Source organism: Diospyros lotus, chromosome 14 (assembly GCF_014633365.1).
Source record: "Diospyros lotus cultivar Yz01 chromosome 14, ASM1463336v1, whole genome shotgun sequence".
NCBI lineage: Eukaryota > Viridiplantae > Streptophyta > Magnoliopsida > Ericales > Ebenaceae > Diospyros > Diospyros lotus.
In genome coordinates this window covers 24,617,728-24,640,279 of record NC_068351.1, presented here as the reverse complement: position 1 = coordinate 24,640,279, position 22,552 = coordinate 24,617,728, and the positions used below count along the sequence as shown (strand labels likewise).

Sequence of the window (22,552 nt, the reverse complement as noted above, 5' to 3'; positions counted from 1 at the left end):
AGATCGCCGCAAGCCTCCATCATTGCCATGCTAGCAGATCGTCACCATTGGCCATCGCATCATCAACTGTCCATCACCCTTGTCTCCTCCACGCTACTATCATGGCCGAACTATATATATAACAGTAATATAACATATATAACACATATAATTTATAATTTATAATCTTAATATATTTTTAATAATTATGTATAATTTATTAACATGTAATTGTAAGTATTTTAATAATTGGACATTAATTTTTTTTAAATTATATTTTTTGAATTTTATTTGTATTATTTAATATCATGTCCATTTTAGTCTTTTTGCTAAATTCTAATAACTTATCAGCTTTTAGAAACCAAATACATAACTTTACACTAATAACTTAAAAATATCTCTATCCAAACATGTTATTAGCTTAAACGCTGTAACCAGCTTAAACATTACTCAACTTAAAAGCTTTAAAAAAAAAAACTCATAGTCAAACTAGCCCTACAGCCCAAAAATGAAGCTATCACAAGAAGGATAACCATAAAAATCAACACAAATAGCGATTCAACAATCATTTTCACCTTTCAAAGAAGTGGCACACAACATATATATGCATCTCTACTAACATTATTAACCCACAACATATATAGATTTAATAGCATTACATTATTAACCCAACAAGAAGAGACCAACTTCTCTTAGTTACAAATCCCAAAAGCAGTTCCATCAAATTGGATAAAAGTCCAAGGAGGGTTCTAAAATCCCTAGAGAAGGATAAAAGATGACCACTAAAGGTCGTTAATACTTTCTAAGTGATGCCAGAAGTAGTAAAATTATAGCAAGTTGGGTACTTGCTAGCGGTAACAGGTGAACGTATTCGAACAATAAGTTCAGAGAACTCTACATGTTTCACCATCATTGTTGTGGGATGAAAGACCATAGACGACGTTGTTGTGATAAGTGGTGTGGTGGTTGTGCTGTTGAGCGAATTTGGGGTTTAAGAGAGTTAAATAAAGCCTATGCATCTATGCTACGAAGGATACCAAGGCCCCCCTATCCCACAAAAGTACAAGGGCGAAGAAGAGGTGGAATGGGCAGTGGCCGGCATCTAAATAGAGAATAGTATAAGGTAGAGAGGCCGTTAGGGTAAAAGTCAAGTGGTCGAATCATGATAAGTTGTGATTCGCATCAGTAGGTCGTGAGTTTGATTTCTTGTCCTGTGCAGTGAGACAAAGTTTCCACTTACAATTTACCTTTTATGTCAAAATCGAAGGCACAAATGATGAGAGATCATGTAAGTATAATAATCTCAAGTAAAAAATAGAGAGGCGTAAAAAAGCGAAGAAGAGCGAAATAAGTAGTAGTGTGATGTAAGATAGACATATAGATTTATTATAGTATTGTCCATTTTGTGCTAGGACTTCACCACCCCACTGGTTGGCCCTCTTCTAGTTGAATCCAATTTTACAAAACTAAATTAAAATTTTAAAGCAGTTATAACTGCTACAACTGCAAGATCTTTATTCTAGCATAAATATCGTCCAAGAACAGATGTGAGAGAATGTACTCAGTGGGATTCAGACAAATGAGGATCATTTCTTGTTATTTTTATCTGCAAAAGATTGCAAGAACAATACGTTTCTTCCTCATCGCTATGGTGCCAATAAAATCATCATTTATTTGTGATTTAAACTTCAACACTGAACGAACTAAGGTGTTTATAATTCACAGATTTTTCCAAGCAAACTAAAGGGGAAAATAAAGGATAAAACAGCAAATCAGATTGAGGGAAAAATTAAGAACATGCTGTAGAAGATCCAATTAGAGAGCTAGATCAGCCAAGTCAAATGCCCTGGAAACAGCTTTGCACCAAGAGTCCACCTTCTTCTTCCTCACTTCTTCCTGCAATGTTGGCCGGAAAATGGCGGCTTTCTCCATCTTTTCCCCGGAAGAGAAAATCGTCTCTTCTGTCCATAACTTAACGGCCAAGCCAGCTGCATAGGCTGCCCCGATGGCAGTTGTTTCTATGTCGGCTGGTCTTACCACGGGGCTACCCAACAAGTCTGCCTGCAAACCGTGAAAAAAATTACGTGATTACAACTGGGATAGAACATAAGACTTGAGTATAAAAACGACTCTACCCTGTTCTTCATAAAGCGGTGGCCCATTTGTTTTGTTAACTGGGATATAACAAAACTTAGTAGCACGATATCCAAAATCAATTGAATATAGAAATGGACAACTCAAGAAGGAACTAGTAAATTCAAACAGACAGATCTATTTGAAATGCATCAAATGTACTCAAAAAGGAAACTATTTGTCTACTTGAAGCAAGATGCAACGAAACTTGCTATCTGAAATGCATCAAATGCGCCAAGCCAAGAAAATAAAGAAAGAAGGGAAAATGCATCAAATGGTAAAAGATTCAGCGTAATCGTAACCTGAATTTGCATCAAAAGGTTGTTGACGGTGGCACCACCATCCACCCTAAGCAAAAATTCTCCGCTCTCATTTTTCACCTCACCCTTCTCACCTGCATCCTTGTGCATAGAATCCAACACATCTTTCACCTGGAAACACATACTCTCCAGCACCGCCCGAGCTATGTGACACCTGTTTGTAAACCTCGTTATCCCTATACAAACTCCACGGGCATCATCACGCCACCAAGGAGCAAACAATCCATTGAATGCCGGTACAAAATAAACCCCACCGGTGGAGTCAACTAGAGATGCCAAATCTTCAATCTCACTTGCAGTCCTAATTATCCCAAGGCTGTCCCTAAGCCACTGGACAGCAGCTCCCGCTATGGCAATTGAGCCCTCAAGAGCATAATTTGCCGGGGCATCTGGACCGAGTTTAAAAGCTAAGGTGCTCAATAGACCGTGTTTAGACTGAATTATTTCTTCACCAGTGTTTAGTAGAATGAAAGCCCCGGTTCCATAAGTACTTTTTGCTTCGCCTTTCCTGCAAGATTGCCCCAGCATAGCGGCATGTTGATCCCCAAGGCATCCGGCAATTGGGATCCCAGGAATTGGCCACCCGGTTGATATTTTTCCTATAACCTCCGAGTTGCTAACAATTTTGGGCAAAATTTCAGCTGGAATTCTGAGGGTTTCCAGTGTGGATTTATCCCAATCAAGTGTTTTAAGATCCATAAGCATTGTTCTTGACGCATTCGAAACATCGGTGACATGTAAACCTCCATTTACTCCTCCAGTCAAATTCCAAATCAACCAGGAGTCTACAGTTCCAAACAGGGCATCCTTCTTCTCCACAGCCGCTTTAACATCGTCAATATTTTCCAATAACCATAGCAGCTTCAGAGCGCTGAAGTAAGTGCTTATCGGCAAACCGCATGTCTCAACAAAATGGGTTCTTCCACCTGGTAATTCTGCCTCTAATTTCCTGTAGAAATGCAAAAATTCAGCAAATTGAAACAAAAAAGGGTCCGAAATTCAGATTAACAGCGGATCAAAAACAGACAAAGGAACCCTCATCAGCAGCCTGTAGGGGACAAAATTCCAAAAAGATTTGTATGCTAAAGTCCAAAATTAACATACAGCAGTTCAGAGTTGGACCGATTAACAAATGGGCAACGACCACACACGGAAAAGAAAGAATACCCAGTTAACAAACAGACAATTAAAGAAATGGGTAGCTCTCAGAATCAGTAAAAACAGAGATTCAGATTTGTCAGCTGAAGTCCAAAATTAACAAAGAGCAGCTCAGAGTTGGACATTTTAACAAATCGGTAGTGGTCAGACCCCGAAAAGAAAGAAGACCCAGCTGACAAACAGACGACTCAAGAAATGTACAGTGCTCGAATCAGTATAAGCAGAGGTTTAGATTTGTCAAGTTAAGTCCAAAATTAACAAAGAGAATCTCATGGTTGGACATTTTAACAAATCGGTAATGATCATACCCCGAAAAGAAAGAAGACCCAGTTGACAAACAAACGATTCAGGAAACGGGTAGTGCTCAGAATCAGTAAAAACAGAGGTTTTGATTTATCCACTCTAGTCCGAAATTAACACATAGCAGTTCGGAGGTGGAAATTTTAACAAATGGGTAGTGAACAGACACCCAAAAGAAAGACGACCCAGCTGACTATCAGACGATTCAAGAAACGGGCACTTCTCAGAATCGGTAAAAACGGAGGGGCACTGCTCAGAGCAGTTCAGACTTGGACCGTTTAACAAAGGGGTGGTAATGATCAAACACTAAAAAGAAAAGACTACCCAGTTGACAAACAGCCGATTCAAGAAATGGACACCGCTCAGAATCAGCAAAAACGGCGGTTCAGATCTGAATTTGCAGAACAAACAAAGCGAGCGAAGAACACAAGGGGCACCTGCAAATGGAACTGGTGCGACCGTCCATCCAAACAATGGCGTTGTAGAGACACCTGCCGGTGGACTTGCTCCAAACCACGGTGGTCTCTCTCTGGTTCGTCAGCCCTACGGCCTTCAGCCCGCTGTCGACGTTGTACCCGTCGGCGGTCGCCTTGTCTATCGCCTTCGTGATGCACACTCTCACGCTCTCCAGAATCTCCATCGGATCGTGCTCCACCCATCTGCCCCCAAAACGCCACAAATTCCGATAAAACAAATAAAATCCAAAGCAGAGAATAAACAGAGAGAATCGGATTGTTATTATTACCCTGCTTGTGGGCAGAACTGAGTGAACTCGACCTGGTGAGAGCCAATCGGCCGGGCCCGCCGGTCGTAGATGATGAATCGGGTGCTGGTGGTTCCCTGATCGACGGCGCCGACGAACACTTCCTCGTCAGACATTTTTTTTCCCTTCCTTCAGTGAATTTTCTCTTCTTAGGAAACCGAAACGGGTGGGTTTATCCGATGATGACTTCAACTGGATAAAGAATTAGTCAAATTCAAAAGAAAATCAATTATGGTTGTATCTGCGTCGCCTAATCCCACCCACTTCTCATCCCTTCCGCATCGATATCATCGAACACTTATTTGTATTTATTCAAAATTCAAATATGTTATCGACAATCGCAAGTTTCCTAATCCATCGGCCATCAGGTCGTTACTTTTAAGTTGAAAATTTTGGTAAGATAAGAATCTTGTGAATGTGAATGGGGCGGCGACATTTGGAAGCGCTTTCTTTTGTTCCTCATCTCTGACTGTGACTATGAGATCAGATCATAACCTTCCCGAGATTTTGGTGAAGTCTTTGCGGTCATTTAATGCCACGTGGAGTGCACGATCTTCCTGCCACGCAACTGTCATAGTAATTAGTAATTACGTCATAAATAATTAACATATTTATTTTATGTGTTTACATTTTTAATATATAATAACCATTCATTTCTTAATTTTAATTTAAATCTTATCTTTCCTTTAATTTTAGGCTAAATGTAAACAAATAACTCTCGTGTTAAACGTGCTTGAGTTAGGAAAACTCAAGGATTGGTGACCCAATGGAAAGTTCGCATAAGCCTATTATAATAAGTTGTTCCGATATTTCCTATCGCTCAATAAAGGATGTTACACCTTTCCATAGTGTTGATTAAAGTAGTTAGGGATTGTTGTTTCTCTCAGGATTGGTATGATAGGAAGGAGCAATATGCTGATTGCTTTAGCAAGTATGGCTTTTACCTTGCTTGCTCTTGAGTCTTAACATCCTGGCGAGACGTTCCCCGAATTGGTCACTTAGGAGATGGAGAACCTCGAGGTCTTGGATTGGCAGCTATATGATCTAGATCTTACGAGCCCAAGCCTTTCCTAACATATCAACTTGAGGATGATTTGGAGAACCTTGAGGGCTCTTGGGAGTTGTGTTCCCAACGCTTTAGAGGGAGTGAGATGATCGACGCTCTTAAAGACTTGGGGGCAACTAGATAAGATGGGACCAAGGACTTGGCTTCTCAAAATGTTCCTTCAATGACTGCACTTGAGGGTGGTGAGATCCCAAGCACTTTTACTAGCATTAATCCTCCTTCCTCTTTTTTTGACAAAAGTGGTGTATGACTAGTATAGGTTTTGTTGAGATGTATTTTCTTTTTCTCTTAACTCTTGACTTGTGACTCTTTTCATTTCCTTTGTATGAAAGTTATTTTTCATCATTTTCATTCCTTGCTTCTTTGTGCAATTGGTTAATAATGCATCTGAATGTTAGTTTATCATAAGATCATAAGGAAAATAACAAAGTAAGTTTGCTTTGAAACAATGACCTACTCCATGAATCTATAGAAGCTAAGGTGGCCTATTATATCAATATGCTTGTTATGGATCTTGTTACGGGTATTTCCCGTTCTACTCTATAAGGGCTGGATTTAACTCGGTGGGCCGACCTAACCGCTAAAGGGCCAAGAGGCCTCAAGCTAAGCCCCTCAGAGCAAGCTCGTGCGTGACTGAAGCCCAGGTTGGTATAACAACACCTAGCGAGCTCCCGGTGATGCCTCCAGGATATCAATGTATCTGGGCGAGCTCCCAGCTACGCTTCGAGCAAGCTCCCAGCGATCTCGTAGCTTGCTGGCTCAGCCAACCAGCTCGTATTATAAGAAGGGTATAAGCCTTGATGCGCTAATGGGCCAAGGACCGCCCCAGCTAGACGGCTCAGGCCCACTTCCTCAGCCCATCTGGCCAGCCCATGCCAGTCCCATCCTAGCATTTTCTTGACAACATCATTACCACCATGCCCAGGTTTTCGTGCGTTCACCTTAAGATCCCATCCTCATTAATGACGGGTCCCTTTGTCATTAATAACGGATCCTATTTACATTAATGGAGGTTCCATCGGCACATTTCTGCTACATGGACATCCTTCGCCGGCACTAGGTATTCTGTCCCATCTTCTGCAGCAGGCATGCTGTACCTACATGGGGACACCTCTTGCTATATATCGGCCAGCTCTTTTGAGAGCCAGGTAAGAGACTCTTTTGAGAGCCAGGTAAGAGACTCTTTTGAGAGCCAGGTAGACTTTTTATCTACGGTTTTCCAACGATCTAACGAATCTTTGAAGGATTACATAGACAGGTTCAGGCGCGAGGTAAATAATGTGGAAAACCCTTCCGACGAAGGTATCCTGACCATGATCTCCGTTGGGCTTCGCAAGGATAGGAAGCTCTACAAAAGCATTTACAAGTCCCCGGTAAGAGACCTCGGAGAATTTTTCGAGCTAGCTGCAAAGGAGGTCCGGTGGGAGGAAGCTTTCAGTCTGAAAAAGCCCAGCAACCAGAAGAAGGGGGGGGGGGATCATACTAGCCAAAACAAGAAGAGGGGTGACGAAGAACCTCGCAAGGAAAGGCAGGGGCGAGGCCCCGATGATCAGACTGCCAAGAATGCGAGATATGGGTAGGGAGCGAAACGACCGGCCCGCCAAGGTCAGTACGAAAGTTACAGTGTTTTGTCTGACTCCCAGGACAGGATCTTTGCCACAGAGCGTAACAAAGAAGACTTTGGGAAGCCTAACCCTCTAAGGACTCCCGATAAATACAAAACCAAGAGCAAATTCTGCGTCTATCACAACGAGGTGGGGCACACTACGTCCGAATGTTGGGTGTTGAAAGACGCAATCGAAGAACTAATCAGGAGAGGTCGACTACATGATTATGTGATGCGCCCTAGGGATCAATAGTCCAAGCAGCCAACCCAACAGAGTCCTCACCGAGCTCCCAAGCCGGACCAAGCACCCACGATGAGAACCATATTTATTATTCACGAAGGGCCTCATATTGCAGGGACCTCTAATAGATCGCACGAACGGTACGTCCGAGAAGCTGGCCACTTTCTGCTCGTCGGGGATGGCAATCAATGGTACGTCCGAGAAGTTGGCCATCGAGCGATACACGGCCTTAAAAGAAGAAGTGAACAAACTCTTGGCCAGCGAATTTATCAGGGAGGCCTAATACCCGACCTGGGTGGCGAACCCAGTCCTGGTAAAGAAAAAGAATGGGAAATGGAGGACCTGTGTCGACTTCACGGACTTGAACAAAGGTTGCCCGAAAGACAGCTTCCCTCTGCCAAGAATTGACCAGCTCGTAGATGCAACTGCTGGCCACCAGCTTCCGAGCTTTATGGACGCCTATTTGGGGTATAACCAGATCCCCATGAACCCTGACGAAGAAGAGCACACCTCCTTTATGACGGATCGGGGATTATACTGCTACAAGGTAATGCCCTTCGGACTAAGGAATGCAGGAGCGACCTACCAACGGCTAGTCAACATGATGTTCGGGGATCTGATCGGAAAAACCATGGAGGTATATGTTGACGACATGCTGGTGAAGTCCAGACAGGTCGCTAACCACATCAGCGACCTAGCGGAAGCGTTCCAGGTTCTGAGAAAGTACCAGATGAAGTTAAATCCACTCAAATGCTCATTCGGCGTGGCTTCTAGGAAGTTCTTAGGATTCATGGTCAATGAAAAGGGGATCGAGGCTAACCCCGAGAAGATCCGAGCCTTACTGGACATACGATCGCCCACCAAGACCAAGGAAGTACAAAGCCTTAATGGAAAGGTCGCCGCCCTTAGCAGGTTCATCTCCAAATCATATGATAAATCCATCCCATTCTTCAACATTTTGAAGCAAGCAAAAAGCTTCGAATGGACATAAGAGTGTGAGAATGCTTTCCAGCAGCTGAAGGAATACATGGGACAGGCTCCCCTCATGTCAAAGCCAAAAGAAGGGGAGGAACTAATTGTCTACCTAGGAATGTCTGAATACGCAGTCAGCACCGCGCTTGTACGAGAAGAAGACCGGGTGCAATACCCAGTTTACTATGTAAGCCACAGACTCCTCGATGCCGAAACAAGGTACTCCCCCATGGAGAAGCTCGCTTTCTCCCTGGTGGTCGCATCAAGAAAGTTACGCCCTTATTTCCAAGCTCATCCGATTGGCGTGCTGACCAAACATCCACTAAAGCAAATCTTGTAGAAACCTGACTCATCTGGTCGCCTGCTCAAGTGGGCTATTGAGCTCACCCAATTCAGCATAGAATACAAGCTAAGGATGGCCATAAAGGGACAAGTACTGGCGGACTTCGTCGCGGAATTCACAAGACCAGTGGAAGAGCCCACTCCATCGCTCTCTCTCATCTGGGAGTTGTTCGTTGATGGCTCTTCCAGCGAGCACGGGTCTGGAGCGGGTGTACTCCTGAGAAGCCCAGAAGGCCACAAGATACCTTACGCACTAAGGTTCGGTTTTAGGGCCACCAATAACGAAGCGGAGTACGAGGCACTTCTGGCTGGTCTGCACTTAGCAAAAGAAGTTAAGGCAGAGCGATTGAAAATCTTTAGTGATTCCCAACTCGTGGTCTGTCAGGTACAAGGGGAATATCAGGCAAAGGGCCCGAAGATGGCACCATACCTCCTGAAAGTCTGAGAGCTTTTTCATCTCTTCGAAGAGTGAAAAGTAAATCAAGTCCCGCGGGGCCAGAACTCTCACGCTGACGCCCTAGCTCGTCTGGCGTCAGTCGGGGATGCAAACTCATTGGGGGATATCCCCATAGAGTTCCTAGCAGCGCCAAGCATGGAAGGAAAAAAATGAGATTTTGAGGATAGAGCTAAGGCCAGGTTCGTGGATGCAACCGATCGTTGACTACTTACAAGAAGGAAGGTTGCCGAGTGATAAGCTGGAGGCAAGACGTACTCGAACCCGCGTAGCCCGATATTGTATTTTTGATGATATGCTGTACAAGCGAGGATTCTTAGCTCCATTACTCAGATGCATTGATGAGCCTGACTGCCAAGTGGTTCTCACTGAAATTCACGCCGGCCACTGTGGCAATCACGCTGGGGGAGTATCCTTGGCTCAGAAGGCATTTCGCCAGGGCTTTTACTGGCCCACCATGAAGCGAGACGCTACGGACCTGGTGAGAAAATGCGATGCATGCTAAAGGTTTTCCAAAGTACCACGAGTTCCCCCCGCTTACCTACAACAAATGAGCAGCCCTTGGCCTTTCGCCATGTGGGGGATCGACCTAATTGGGCTGCTCCCAACAGCTCGCGGTGGGTGTAAGCATGCTATTATGGCCGTAGACTACTTCAGCAAATGGGTAGAGGTGAAGGAGCTCGAACAGATATCCGCCGCAAAGGCATAAAGTTTCGTATGGAACAACATCATCTGCAGATTCAGAGTCCCTCAACAAATAATTACCGATAATGGAACACGGTTTACCAGCGAGAAATTCATCCAATTTTGTGAGTCACTAGGAATCAAGAAAAGCTTCACAGCTGTGGACCACCCACAAGGTAACGGTCAGGTTGAAGTTGTGAACAAGATAATCAAGCAGATATTGAAAACAAGGTTGGAAGCCAGCAAAGGAGCCTAGGCAGACGAACTGCAAACTGTGCTCTGGGCCTATCGAACTACTACTCGTTCAACCACGGGGGAAACCTCTTTTTTCCAGTGTATATGGATCTGAGGCAATGATCCATGTGGAAAACGAAGTAACAAGTCAACGAAGAGCCACTTTCGACCTAGAGAGCAATAACCAACTACTAACCTCAAATCTTGATCTGCTTGAAGAAGCGAGAGAGACAGCTCGATTAAGAGTCACGACTTACCAACAGTGCGTGGCGAGATATTATAATCGGCGGGTTCGAGTCCGACATTACAATGCAGGAGACCTCGTGCTGCGCCTTGTCCTCCCCGGAGCCCGTAAAAGCAGCGATGGGATGTTAGGCCCAAATTGAGAGGGTCCCTACACTGTGAAGGAAAACCTTGGCAATGGGGCATATCATTTGGCCGACAATGACGGGGCAACTCTCCCACGGGTATGGAACGCAGAGCATCTGAGACAGTATTTCCAATAAGCAAACATTCTTCCCTTTTCGTGTATTTTTAGTTATCGGTCAACGCCTCACTTTTATTGATGACACTTTATTAAAATGAATACTTTGTTTCGAGTAATATTAATGAACCTTTCATATCCAAATCCTTTTTTGCACCCACATTTTGGTGGTGAGGAATAAGAGTTAGAAGACGTTTAGGATTATAAGGCTATGGTCTGTTAGCTGGGGCCCATTCAACTTAGCCTTTGTGCTATGGTTTGCGGCTTACCTGAGCATTCATCTTAGTCTTCACCCTAGATTGTGGTTAACGAACTTAAAATCATTCATCTTGACCTTAGTGTCATGGTTTGATACTGAATAAGTCACCACGCAATAAGGCTATGGTCTGCGAGCTGGGGCCCTTTCAACTTAGCCTTTGTGCTATGGTTTGCGGCTTACCTGAGAATTCATCTTAGTCTTCACCCTAGATCGTGGTTGGCGAACTTAAAATCATTCATCTTAACCCTAGTATCATGGTTTGGTACTGAATAAGTCACCACGCAATAAGGCTATGGTCTGCGAGCTGGGGCCCATTCAACTTAGTTTCTGTGCTCTGGTTTGTGGCTTACCCGAGCATTCACCTTAGTCTTCACACTAGATCGTGATTGATAAAGCTAAACCCATTCATCAGAACCTCATAAGTTGCGGTTCATCAGCTAGCGTCCTCTTAACGCGATAAAAGTCATGGACCGTGACTTACTTGGGCATCCATCTTGAGCTCGCCAAAGCCCTCCAAAGTCATGATACGTTAGCTAAGATCAAATTATGATCTGTCCGGGCGTATAACTTAACAGTAAACAAAAAAAATGCTCTTGAGTTGATCAAATTTAAACTCACACGCAGTCTCTATAATCGATTTTCAGCTTATAACAAACTACAAAGAAACAAGACTTCGATTGAACAAAAGGAAATGTATTGCTTGCAGAGTACAAGTACAAAAAAAAGAAAAGAAAAAAGAAGACAACAAGAAAAGAGGAAGTCTAATGGCCTAAGGGGCCCGAACTCAGGGCCACCGCGTCTTGAAGAACTAGACCGCCGACATCTTTAGCACAAAGGTTAACCACGGCCCGATCAGGTTCGGGCTCGGGGATAGCGACTTGGGAGGTCACGACTTCGGCGGCATATTTCTTCACTGCCTCTACTATTTCCTCGCCAAAGCAAGAGAACTCGAAACCTGGGTGCGCTTTCCACTAAGTGAAGAGAAATGCACTGTAGATATCGGACTCAACCTCCTCGCATTCCTTACAGACCCAAACCTCAACGTCGACCTTCAACTGCTCGATCTCTTCCTCTGCCGCCACAGCCCGATGAACGGCCCTGTCCAAGTCACCCTGCGTTGCGGTTAGCTCTGCTTCAACTTTATTCAGCTTTGAAGTCGTCTGCGAGAAAGCTGACTCATACATCCTATTCTCGCAGCCCAGCTCATCTTCGACCTCTCTCTTAGCCCTCTCGGCGTCTCGTACCCGATCTTCTAGGCCCTCGACTTTGTTCCAATACCTCTTGGATTCATCGGTCACAAAGGCTAGATTCTCCTCCAGTTTATTCTTCTCTTTCTTCAGTGTCTCCACGGCGCTCTCAAGCTTCTCCTTCTCCCTTAAGAGGCGAGGTCTCTCTTCTTTTTGCTTGAAGACGCCCAAAGAAACGTATAAAATTCGGAGGTCAGTACGTTCAGAAAGAGTGAAATTAAGAGTTACGACAACGGCCAAAGAACCTTACCAAGAGGCTGTGGAGAGCAACGTAGTCGTCGAGTGCCTCGCCTGATACCTCCCTCCTGGCATAATTACCAAGAACCTTGTTCAAGTTGCTGAGAAGGGGGGCGAAGTACGTCCCACCGACCATAACTACAGAGGCGCTCGGCTCCGCAGCGGTGTCCGTCCTTTTCCTCTTGTCAGCCTGAGCTTGTTAAGCGGCTTGCGGGATCGATGGAGTCTTCCTTTTTCCCTCGGGAGCCTCCTCGTGGACCACTTGTTTCCTGCGGTTTACGACCGTTACGTCAGTCCCAGGGTGCGAGGGGGTACCTGCGGGAACCGATTTTGAGGAGGCTGCCGCCGTTGATATGGGATCGAGACCGGGCAAACTCGCAAGGTCGTGGCTCGCACCTTCTGCTTCATTACGAATTCCCGCCTCTCGAGCTTTTGCAGGAGAAGAGGCCGCACGAACAACCTTAGGCACACTCAAGATCGCGGGGGCACCGGGTCGTTCGAGCTGAAGCCTCATCACTTCTGGCAGTGGTGGCGGAGCCACAACGGTGACTTCGCCACATGTTCTACTTTCCCTAATCGGGCTCCCACTGAGATCAACTATGTCCAAGGCTGACCCTATCTCTCTCTGTCCCTGAATTCCTATGTCCTCATTTCTGATTTCTTTGAGCTTTAGGGGGGGAGCGAGTTGGTAGTCTCGGAGTAAGCAGTCGGTGAACTCACAGTCGTCCTCGTCTGTCTTCACCTCGGAAGCCTTTTTTAATCTGTCTGCCTCGGGGATGGTCAGCTCGGGCCTCCCACCAACAACATCTACAAAATCAAGACAAAAGGAGATCTGTTAATACAGAGTAAATAAATGAATTACAGTCATTAGGACAAGCTGAAAGACCACTCACTCGGTACAAGGATGAAACTGAGATTGTTAAGGTCGTGAAGAGAGGAACAAGAAACATAAAACCACTGGGACTTGTAGTCCCCTACGTTGGATCTGCCTTTTGCCTTCTCTTGAGGCAAGAGTTTCTTACAATCGGACGAACGAGCTGCCATGTAATACAACCCATCCTTTGTACCCTTGAAAGAATAAAGGTACCTAAGGATTTTAGGGGTTGGGAAGGGGAGCTCATTCTTTCTGAAAAGTAAAGCTAAGGAGGTTATTTGAGCGTAAGAATTGGGGGTTAGCTGAAAAAGGGCAAGTTTTAAATCATTTAGAATGACAATGAGGTAAGGATGGAGTGGGAACCTAAAGCCAAACTCTAGATGCTGAGGACTAACAGGCACGTATCCTGCGAGAGGGAAAGCTGCGTGGTCGCTAGGCGAGGGCACCATGAGACGAGTGCCGCAGGGAAGTCTATATTCTGAAGCGCACGACTTCAGCTCGCTAAACGTCATCTTCAAGGGATAATGCTTGAAGACCTCGTGGGTTGCGCGCTCCTCGGAAGCTCGCAGAGCAACTGTAAGGGCGGTACATTGAGGAATTCTCTCAGCAACCTCGAAGTCAGATGACGCCACCTTTGAACAGTTCACGGTAGCACCCTTTCTCCATCCCTTGACGAGCTGGAAGTGTCGTCATCTTCTACCCTGAGGTCGCGGCGCTTCTGACCTGATGTAGACATCTAAATATATATATATATATTATAATGGCGAACCAAAAGCTCCTAGAGACACTTCCTACCTATTAGGCCGTGCGCTTCGCAACAGGGTATGACTCACAAAAAAGAAAAAAGAAGAAAATGAGAGCTGAGGTTTCTAAGTTTAACGAAACCTCTTGAGACGAGCAAGGACCATTCCTATGAGACGCACCGCCATTGCCGAATGGCGTGACATGGAGGCTGAATCAACGGAAAGAACGAGGACAAAGACGAAATATACCAAAGAAATATAAGGAACTTACAGTTCTCCAACGGGTGGCTGCTGAGTCCAAGGAGAAAAAAACCAATCGAAGAATGAGGACGAAGAAATTTCAGAACCAACAATAATGGAGCCTCGGAATCGGGAAAGAAGCGATTTCAGGAGCAAGGGATGTCTTTGAAATAATGCGATAGAAAGAAGGGAAGGTAAACTCCTCTCCCCCCCATTTTTTTTTAATTATTTATATAGTTCAGGACACACCACCGTCGGATGAAAAGACCGATAAGCTTCCCCAGATCAAATGGCGGTGTACAAAAGTATGGGACTTACAGACATGATGATTGAGCGGTTGCAGGAAACGTGCGCATTATATGCGCCGCAGACAAGACGTGCTGCATAAAACAACGTGATATGAAACAATTGGGCGGGAAGCTGAAAAGATGTATTGATAGTTGGGATAACCGGTACGTGTCAGCTCCCAGACCGAAGATCGCACTGCGAGCTGAGGGGCTTGATGTTATGGGTATTTCTCGTTCTACTCTATAAGGGCTGAATTTAACTCGGTGGGCCGGCCCAACCGCTAAAGGGCCAAGAGGCCTCAAGCTAAGCCCCTCAGAGCGAGCTCGTGCGTCACTGAAGCCCAAGCTAGTATAACAACACCTAGCGAGCTCCCGGTGATGCCTCTAGGATATCAATGTATTTGGGTAAGCTCCCAGCTACGCTTCGAGCAAGCTCCCAGCAATCTGGCAGCTTGTTGGCTCAGCCAACCAGCTCGTATTATAAGAAGGGTATAAGCCCTAATGCGGTAATGGGCCAAGGACCGCCCCAACTAGACGGCTCAGGCCCACTTTCTCAGCCCATCTGGCCAGCCCATGCCAGTCCCATCCTAGCCTTTTCTTGACAACATCATTACCACCATGCCCGGGTTTCCGCGCGTTCACCTTAAGATCCCATCCTCATTAATGACAGGTCCCCTCGTCATTAATAACAGATCCCATCCACATTAATGGAGGTTCCATCGGCACCTTTTGCTGCATGGACATCCTTCGCCGGCACTAGGTATTCTGTCCCATCTCCTGCAGCAGGCATGCTGCACCTGCAGGGGGACACCTCTTGCTATATATCGGCCAGCTCTTTTGAGAGCCAAGTAAGAGACTTTTTATCTACACCAACTTATCAAGAATCAGGATATTTACTTACTCGTTCACTGACTTGAGCTTCGGAGTACCTTGCAGGGACGAACCAACCAAACATCTCATACACATTTTTCGGATCCACAGCATCACTGCGGGCCAACGAATCACGGTCGACCAATTCCGAACGTCGACAAATCTCATTTTGAATTTAGGGTTTTTCTCACTTGAGGCTTGAATTGTTTAAGTTATAGTGCTCAATGGACCATGGGCAGTTTTAACATATCTGTTGAGAAATTTGTATTTTGATTTATTAAGAAAATAGTTTTTAAAAATATATTTTCAATAAATTTGGTATATTGATGATTTCCAAAACATTTTATAAATTCTTTTAAATTGGATAACTTCATGCTCATATGTATTTCTTTCAAAATAGCCAAGTATGGTTTTGTATTTGTCGAGTTTGATATAAAGCTTGTAAGAAAATCTCTTTGAAAATCGACTAAGTATATATAAAAAATTCTTTTGATAAAATCAATCAAGTATATTTTTGTATTAGTTGAGTATGTTGTAAAGATGGTGAGAAAATGTGATGCCCTGACCCCACTACTGGGTGCCACCATAACACACATTACAACCCCGGCCTGCTACGAAGGACGGTTATGCCCCTGTCAATATAAAGCATTAAAATAATATGAGCACCCTGGGTGGGGTCTAAGCTTCGTCGTCTTCGACCGGTCGAGAACTCGAGAGTAAAATGCGTAGGCAACGAAAACTCACCCGAGTCCCGTATCTGATTAGGCCCTTAGAGTATAAATCTAATTCCAAATAAACAAATACCAACTTGCACAATAAATTATCCCAACCACCAAACATATTTAAACATATCTCAGATTCCGGCCGTAGCCGACTGGTACAAGTTCCCTATACTTGTACCAGTTTACTTCTGATTAAACCATAATTGTGACTTATGATTAACTCACAGTAAATATATTACATGATTAACATAGGAGTTAACTGATATTTTACTCGTGGTAATAAAATAGTTTTGATAATGACTATATGAAAATCAATCTCTACTATATGGATTATATGTATGAGAAAATCAATCTTTAAATCTCTTTGAAGCAAAGTTATGAAAATTTATATAGGAGAAATGTTGAAGTATGGTTGAGTGTGTTTAGATTCAAAATAAATATATTTTTGATAATCTCAACTTGCTTTCAAAAGAATCAAAATGAGGAGTTGTTAAGTTTTAAATCTTTTCAAATGGATAATCGACTATGTGGTTTAATGCTGTTGACTATGGTTGAAAATAGTCGACTATGCTGTTAAGGATAGTCGACTATGTTGGTTTGATCTGTCGACTATGTTGGTTTGATCTGTCGACTATTTAAGGCTTCTATCGACTATTTTTGCATCTGTTGACTATCAGGTAAGGATAGTCGACTATGACTTTTCATCTGTCGACTATTTTTGTTCATAAAATTCAAAATTCTCTTCATATTTTTACATCTGTCGACTATGTTTATGTGTCTGTCGACTATGGAAAATTTGTGTTATAAGATAGTCGACTATGTCTTGTTTTACTTGTAAAAAATAGTCAACTATGCATTTTTTTCTGTCGACTATATCTTTTGTAGAAACTTATAACGGCTAGTTTTTGGCGCATTTAATGCTCGCCTAACCACCACAACGGTCAGATTTTTGGATCTATCTACCATCTACTATAAATATGGGTTGGGAGAACCGATTGAAGGCTGTTGGAAAACATTTAATATCTTCAACCACCGAGCTTTCATTTTTATATCGAGCGATCAATATCTTCTCTCACTGTATTTACATTTCTGAGGCTTTGTATACACTGTTACATTCATTGTAAGCCTAAATTTATCAGTTGGAGAGAGCTTGTAACTAAGAGTTTGTACTCTTAGACTCTCATTTTCACGATTACTGAAATTTTTCTAGCGTAAGTTGGATGGCCCATTATATTGGGAGGTTTGTAAGTTTTTCCTAGTCACGGACTACAGGACCTACTCAGGTTGAGTAAGGGGTTGACAGTGAATTTGCTTGAAAATCCTTAGTGGGTAGATAAGGTAGTGGACTAGGCTTGGAAAGCCGAACCACTATAAATCTGTGTCTTCACTGCTCTTCATCTTTTCTCTTTTACATTTGCATCTTTGCTCTATTGACTTTGTTTATTCATTGATAAGATTTCATTTTTATTCTTCACCATATGAAAGTATCTTTGCGTCTCAAAAGAAATTTTTTTAATATAACCAATTCACCCCCCCTCTTGGTGTGTGCCATAGCACCTACTCGTTCTAACAATTGGTATCAAAGCCTAATTCCTTATTTCAAGGTCTAACAACCTGAGGAGGGATCCATTGCTCTAAATGAAGGTTATCCTATAAATGTGGCACCGTATTTTGATGGCTCTTATTATGATTTTTGGAGAAAAAGAATTTGTTTATTCATGACATCCATTGATTGTTATTTGTGGTATATTGTGGAAAAGGGTTTTGTTTTAAAACCAAAGATGGAATGGGATGATCGTGATAAAATGAATTTTTCTTTAAATATTAGAGCTATGCATATTTTACAGCATACCCTAAGTGATGATATTTATGTTAAAGTTTCTAAATGCTCTAGTGCTAAGGATATTCTAAACACTCTTGATTCATTATATCTTTCTAACAAATGTTATGAGCAAGTTGATGAAAATTCACAGGTTGAAAATTCATTGAATCATCAACAAATAGAGGAGAAAGGAAGTTTTTGTGCCTCTAGTGAAGAAAGCTCAAACATGTGTTTCGTGGTAAATGAAGAAGAGGAGGTAACCTCTACTTCTACTCTTGTTATTGATATTGATCATGAGTCTAGTTCTTTGTATGCTTATAATGATGACAGTAAGAATGATTTTTCAAATGAAGAGTTATTGAATGCTTTGAAAAGCTATATTTGAAAAATAAAACTGTTCAAAAGAAATTAGATTTATTGTCAAAAGAATTGGAAGTTTTAAAATCTAAGAATGAATATTTGATTACTTCCAATAAAGAATTGTTAAAGGAAAATGTTTTGGAAGAATTTGAATTGAAATTTTCAAATAGTGCATTAAATGAGAAATTCAGTTTAAAAGAGGAGATTACAAATTCATGTGATCATGAACTAGGTGTTCAAAATTTTAATAGTCAAAGAGCAAAAGTCAAGAGCTCACATTTACACACTTATCATGAAATTAAATGCTTTTATTGTGGTAAATTAGGTCACATTGCATACAAATGTCCTTTAAAAAAGAAATCATATTATGGATCTAAAATGAAATGGATTCTTAAGGAAACCAAGCCTTTAAATGTTTCTCATGCAAATCCTCAAGAATCCAAGCATGTTTTGATACCTAAAAACTCTCATTTTAAGAGGAATGTGCATAAGGATAAGAAGCAAATAATTTTCATAAAAAGGAAACAAAAATCTTTTGCTTCACATCCTAGCTATTGGTATCATTTTAGAAACAAAAATAACCCACATAAGCTTAAACAAATTTGGGTTCCTAAGGAGGAGCTCTATGCTAACAATGGTGAACCCAAAGTGGTTTGGGCACCAAAAGCTTGTGGATGAGTTACTTTTGCAGGTTGCTTGTCACCCAAATATATCTCAAAGAAAATTTTTTATGGGTGAGTCAAGCATGAAAGAAAAGGGGATGAAAAGAGATTCAACCCTAAAAGATGTATTGTCATCCAAGAGTAAGATTTTATTAAACAAAATCTTTGTGGTATGTTTCTATCCCTAACCTCTTTATGCTCATTAGTTTTTGATGATAGTGAATTATGAGTTTTCACTTTATGATATTATTGAAAACTTGTATTTATTTCTAAAAATTAAGGGAGAAGTATAATGTTTTGATATATGCTTATGAGTAAAGGGAAAACAAAGTTTATTGATATATGCTAGAAATGCTTTCTTGATAAATGTTCCTAACTAGCATAAGTCAATTATGTGATAAGAGATATAAGTATGCTTTAATGCTAATTCATGTGAAGTATTTTGTCACAAAGCAAATGAAATGAAGATCATGGAAAATAGGATAGAAATTGTGCATAGACTTATTCTCATCTAGTATAAGAGAAATGCCTAGTATCATTCATCTCCCATCTATTTATCTATGGCATAATGAACTAAGTCATGCAAATATGAATATGCTTCTATAATCTATCCAAATGTGATTTTGTTGAAAGATTGCCTAAGCTTAAATATTAAAAAAAAAAAAAAACCACAATTGTGGTGCATGAATGAAAGGCAAATAAATTGATATATTATTTAAGCCTAAAAATTAAGTAACAACCTCTAGGTCTCTAACTTCTCTTTATTTAGACATTTTTGGTCCTATGAGAACACTAAACTTAGGTGAAAAATAATATGTGCTAGTTATTATGAATGATTATTCTAAGTTCACTTGATAATATTTCTTACATCTAAGAGTGAAACATTTAGCCCATTTGAAATATTTTCAAAAGATAAAAGTATGTGTATTTCAAAAATTAGAAAGTGAACATGAGGATATTTTGAAATGAACAATTCAAGCACTATTGTAAGGAAAATGACATTGATCATAATTTTTTTTAGTGCTAGAACAAAATGAGATAGTTGAAAGGAAAGATAGATCTTTACAATAAATGGCTAGAATTGTGCTATGTGACAAAATTCCTTTTAGTCTAAGCCATTAACACCTCATGCTATATGTTGAATAGGATTTTTATAAAGCCTATCGTAAAGAAAACCCCTATGAGTTATAAACTAAATATTCCATATTTTCATGTTTTTGGTAGCACATGCTTTATTCTTAACAATGGTAAAAACTCTTTAGGAAAGATTTGTTGTTTAGAGTGATGAAAGAATTTTCTCAGAATATTCTACTCAAAGTAAAGCATATAGGGTATATATCAAAAGAACTCTTGCAGTAGAAGAATCTATTCTAGTTATAGTTAATTATGTGAGGGTTGAAGTTCCGAAACCCAAGGAAGGTGGTGATAAAGAATAGGGTAAAGATTTGAAAATTTCTCATTAGATCAAAAGAATTAAATCTATCAAATGATATTATGTTTAAATACTTAATGAAGAAAATGTAGCTCGTTAAAAGAGAAAATCATCATTTTCAAGAGAGAAAATATGTAGCTTGTCCTTTCTCAAATAGAACCCAAAAATATTAAGGAAGCTCTAATGGATGAAAATTGGTTTATGACTATGCAAGAAGGGCTAAATAAATTTGAAAGAAGTGGTGTATGCGATTGGTTCCAAGACCTAAAGATCACCCAACCATATGAACCAAATGATTGTTTAGAATCAAAATGGATAAAAGAGGAATAGAGCTAAATTAGTAGCTTAAGGGTATAGTCAAGAAAAAGGAAAAGATCATGATGAAACCTAGGCTCCTGTAGCAAGTCTAGAATCCATAAAAATGTTGTTGGCATTAGCATGCCACAAATCCTTTAAGCTCATCAAGAGAATGTCAAGAGTGTCTTTAAGTGGTTATAAATGAGGAAGTGTATGCGGAACAAACTCCCAATCTTAAGAATCCTCAATATGAGAATTATGTGCTCAAACTCTCCAAGGCACTATATTGTTGAAAACAAGCCCCTAAGTCAAGACATGAAAGTCCTAGCAAGTTTATTCTAGAGGAAGAATTTAAAAGAGGTCAAATAGATATAACATTACTCTAAGCCTCATAGCAAGGACATTTTATGAATCTACAAATAATCTATGTAGATAACATTTTATTCAAATCCTCAAATAAATCCCTACGGAATCAAATTGTCAATATAATGCCAAGGGAAATTTGAAATGAGCATAATGGGAAAGTTAAAAACTCTTCTAAAGATTGCAATCTAGGCAAGAAGATAAAGGAATTTATATATTTCTTCAAAAATACATCTTCTTAAGAAATCTAATTTTCTTCAAAATGAAATTAGTAGCCACTCAAAAGAGTAGTACATCAAGCCTAGACAAATATGGGAAATGCCAAATGGTGGAAAATGAGCTATATAGAAATATGATTGGACCATTGCTATATTTTATAGCTAATAGGATGAACATTGTGTTTAGTGTTTGCCTATATGCTAGATTTCAATCCAATCTTAAGAAATCCCATCTTAGAGGCAAAATAGCTAAAAAGAACACTAGTGATCCATGACAAGTTATAAGAAATTTCCTAGTGTCTTTGTTTAGAAGGAAGTGAATTTCCATTCCATTCTTTTTCACTAAAAGTGATTATATAGTTGCTCGAATCCTATGGATGGAACAGAAAGACTATGGCATAAATCTCCACAATATTCCAAATCAAATGTGCCAATACAAATGCTATAGTCCTAGCAAAAATTCAAGGAATCTTGCTCAAAAAGAAAATATCAATTGGTATCATGTCCAAATCTATTGGAAATCAAACTCTAGATAAATCCCTATCAATCATTGAGTTCAAGTGATTTTATCTAAAGAAGTTTCAATCCTTCATGTCTCTCAAATCTATCATTGGTTAAATCAAAGGGCTTCGCCGTCAATCTCTTAGATCTCAAAAAACTGATAAATGGTATATTCTTGATGGCATATAGTATTCATGTCTTGAATAATTTATAATGCTATTTTTCTTGTATGAAATAGCTTGATTATCTTTGTGTGATAAATGAATACTTGAGTATGAAATCATGCTTTATTTGCTAAAGGATCATCTTGCTTTTTGAAGTTATCTATATGTAATGATCCTATGTGATTACAAGTATGGTTAAGATTATCAAAAGACAAATGTATGTTCTTAAAGCCTATCCTTAACATATCTTGCATTAAATCTGCCATAACTTGTTTAGATTTCTGTTTTTGGATGACCACTTATTCTTTGAACATATATATATATATATATATATGAGTGCATGTGGTTCATTCATCAAATTTATAATCATTGTCATATTTTACTCTTGTGAAAATCATTTGAATTGAGACAAATTGCTATTCCATTTTTATATGAAAAATGTCTCTATATCTTAAAACTTCCCGTATAAGTTTAAAGGAGATTCTTTTTCAAAGAGTCTTTTTATTTGCTTGAAATGA

At 40.9% G+C, this 22,552-nt stretch overlaps 1 protein-coding gene across 1 annotated transcript; it reads right to left on the bottom strand.

Moving 5' to 3' along the window:
• Nucleotides 1-1,628: 1,628 nt before the first annotated feature.
• Nucleotides 1,629-5,122, bottom strand: LOC127791040 (glycerol kinase). The gene is made up of 4 exons (XM_052320768.1): nucleotides 4,636-5,122; nucleotides 4,328-4,549; nucleotides 2,415-3,381; nucleotides 1,629-2,040 (listed from the first exon to the last, which is right to left on the bottom strand). The coding sequence occupies exons 1-4, from the start codon at nucleotides 4,767-4,769 to the stop codon at nucleotides 1,795-1,797; spliced, it is 1,569 nt and encodes a 522-aa protein (XP_052176728.1). The 5' UTR covers nucleotides 4,770-5,122; the 3' UTR covers nucleotides 1,629-1,794.
• Between the last annotated feature and the right edge of the window lie 17,430 nt (nucleotides 5,123-22,552).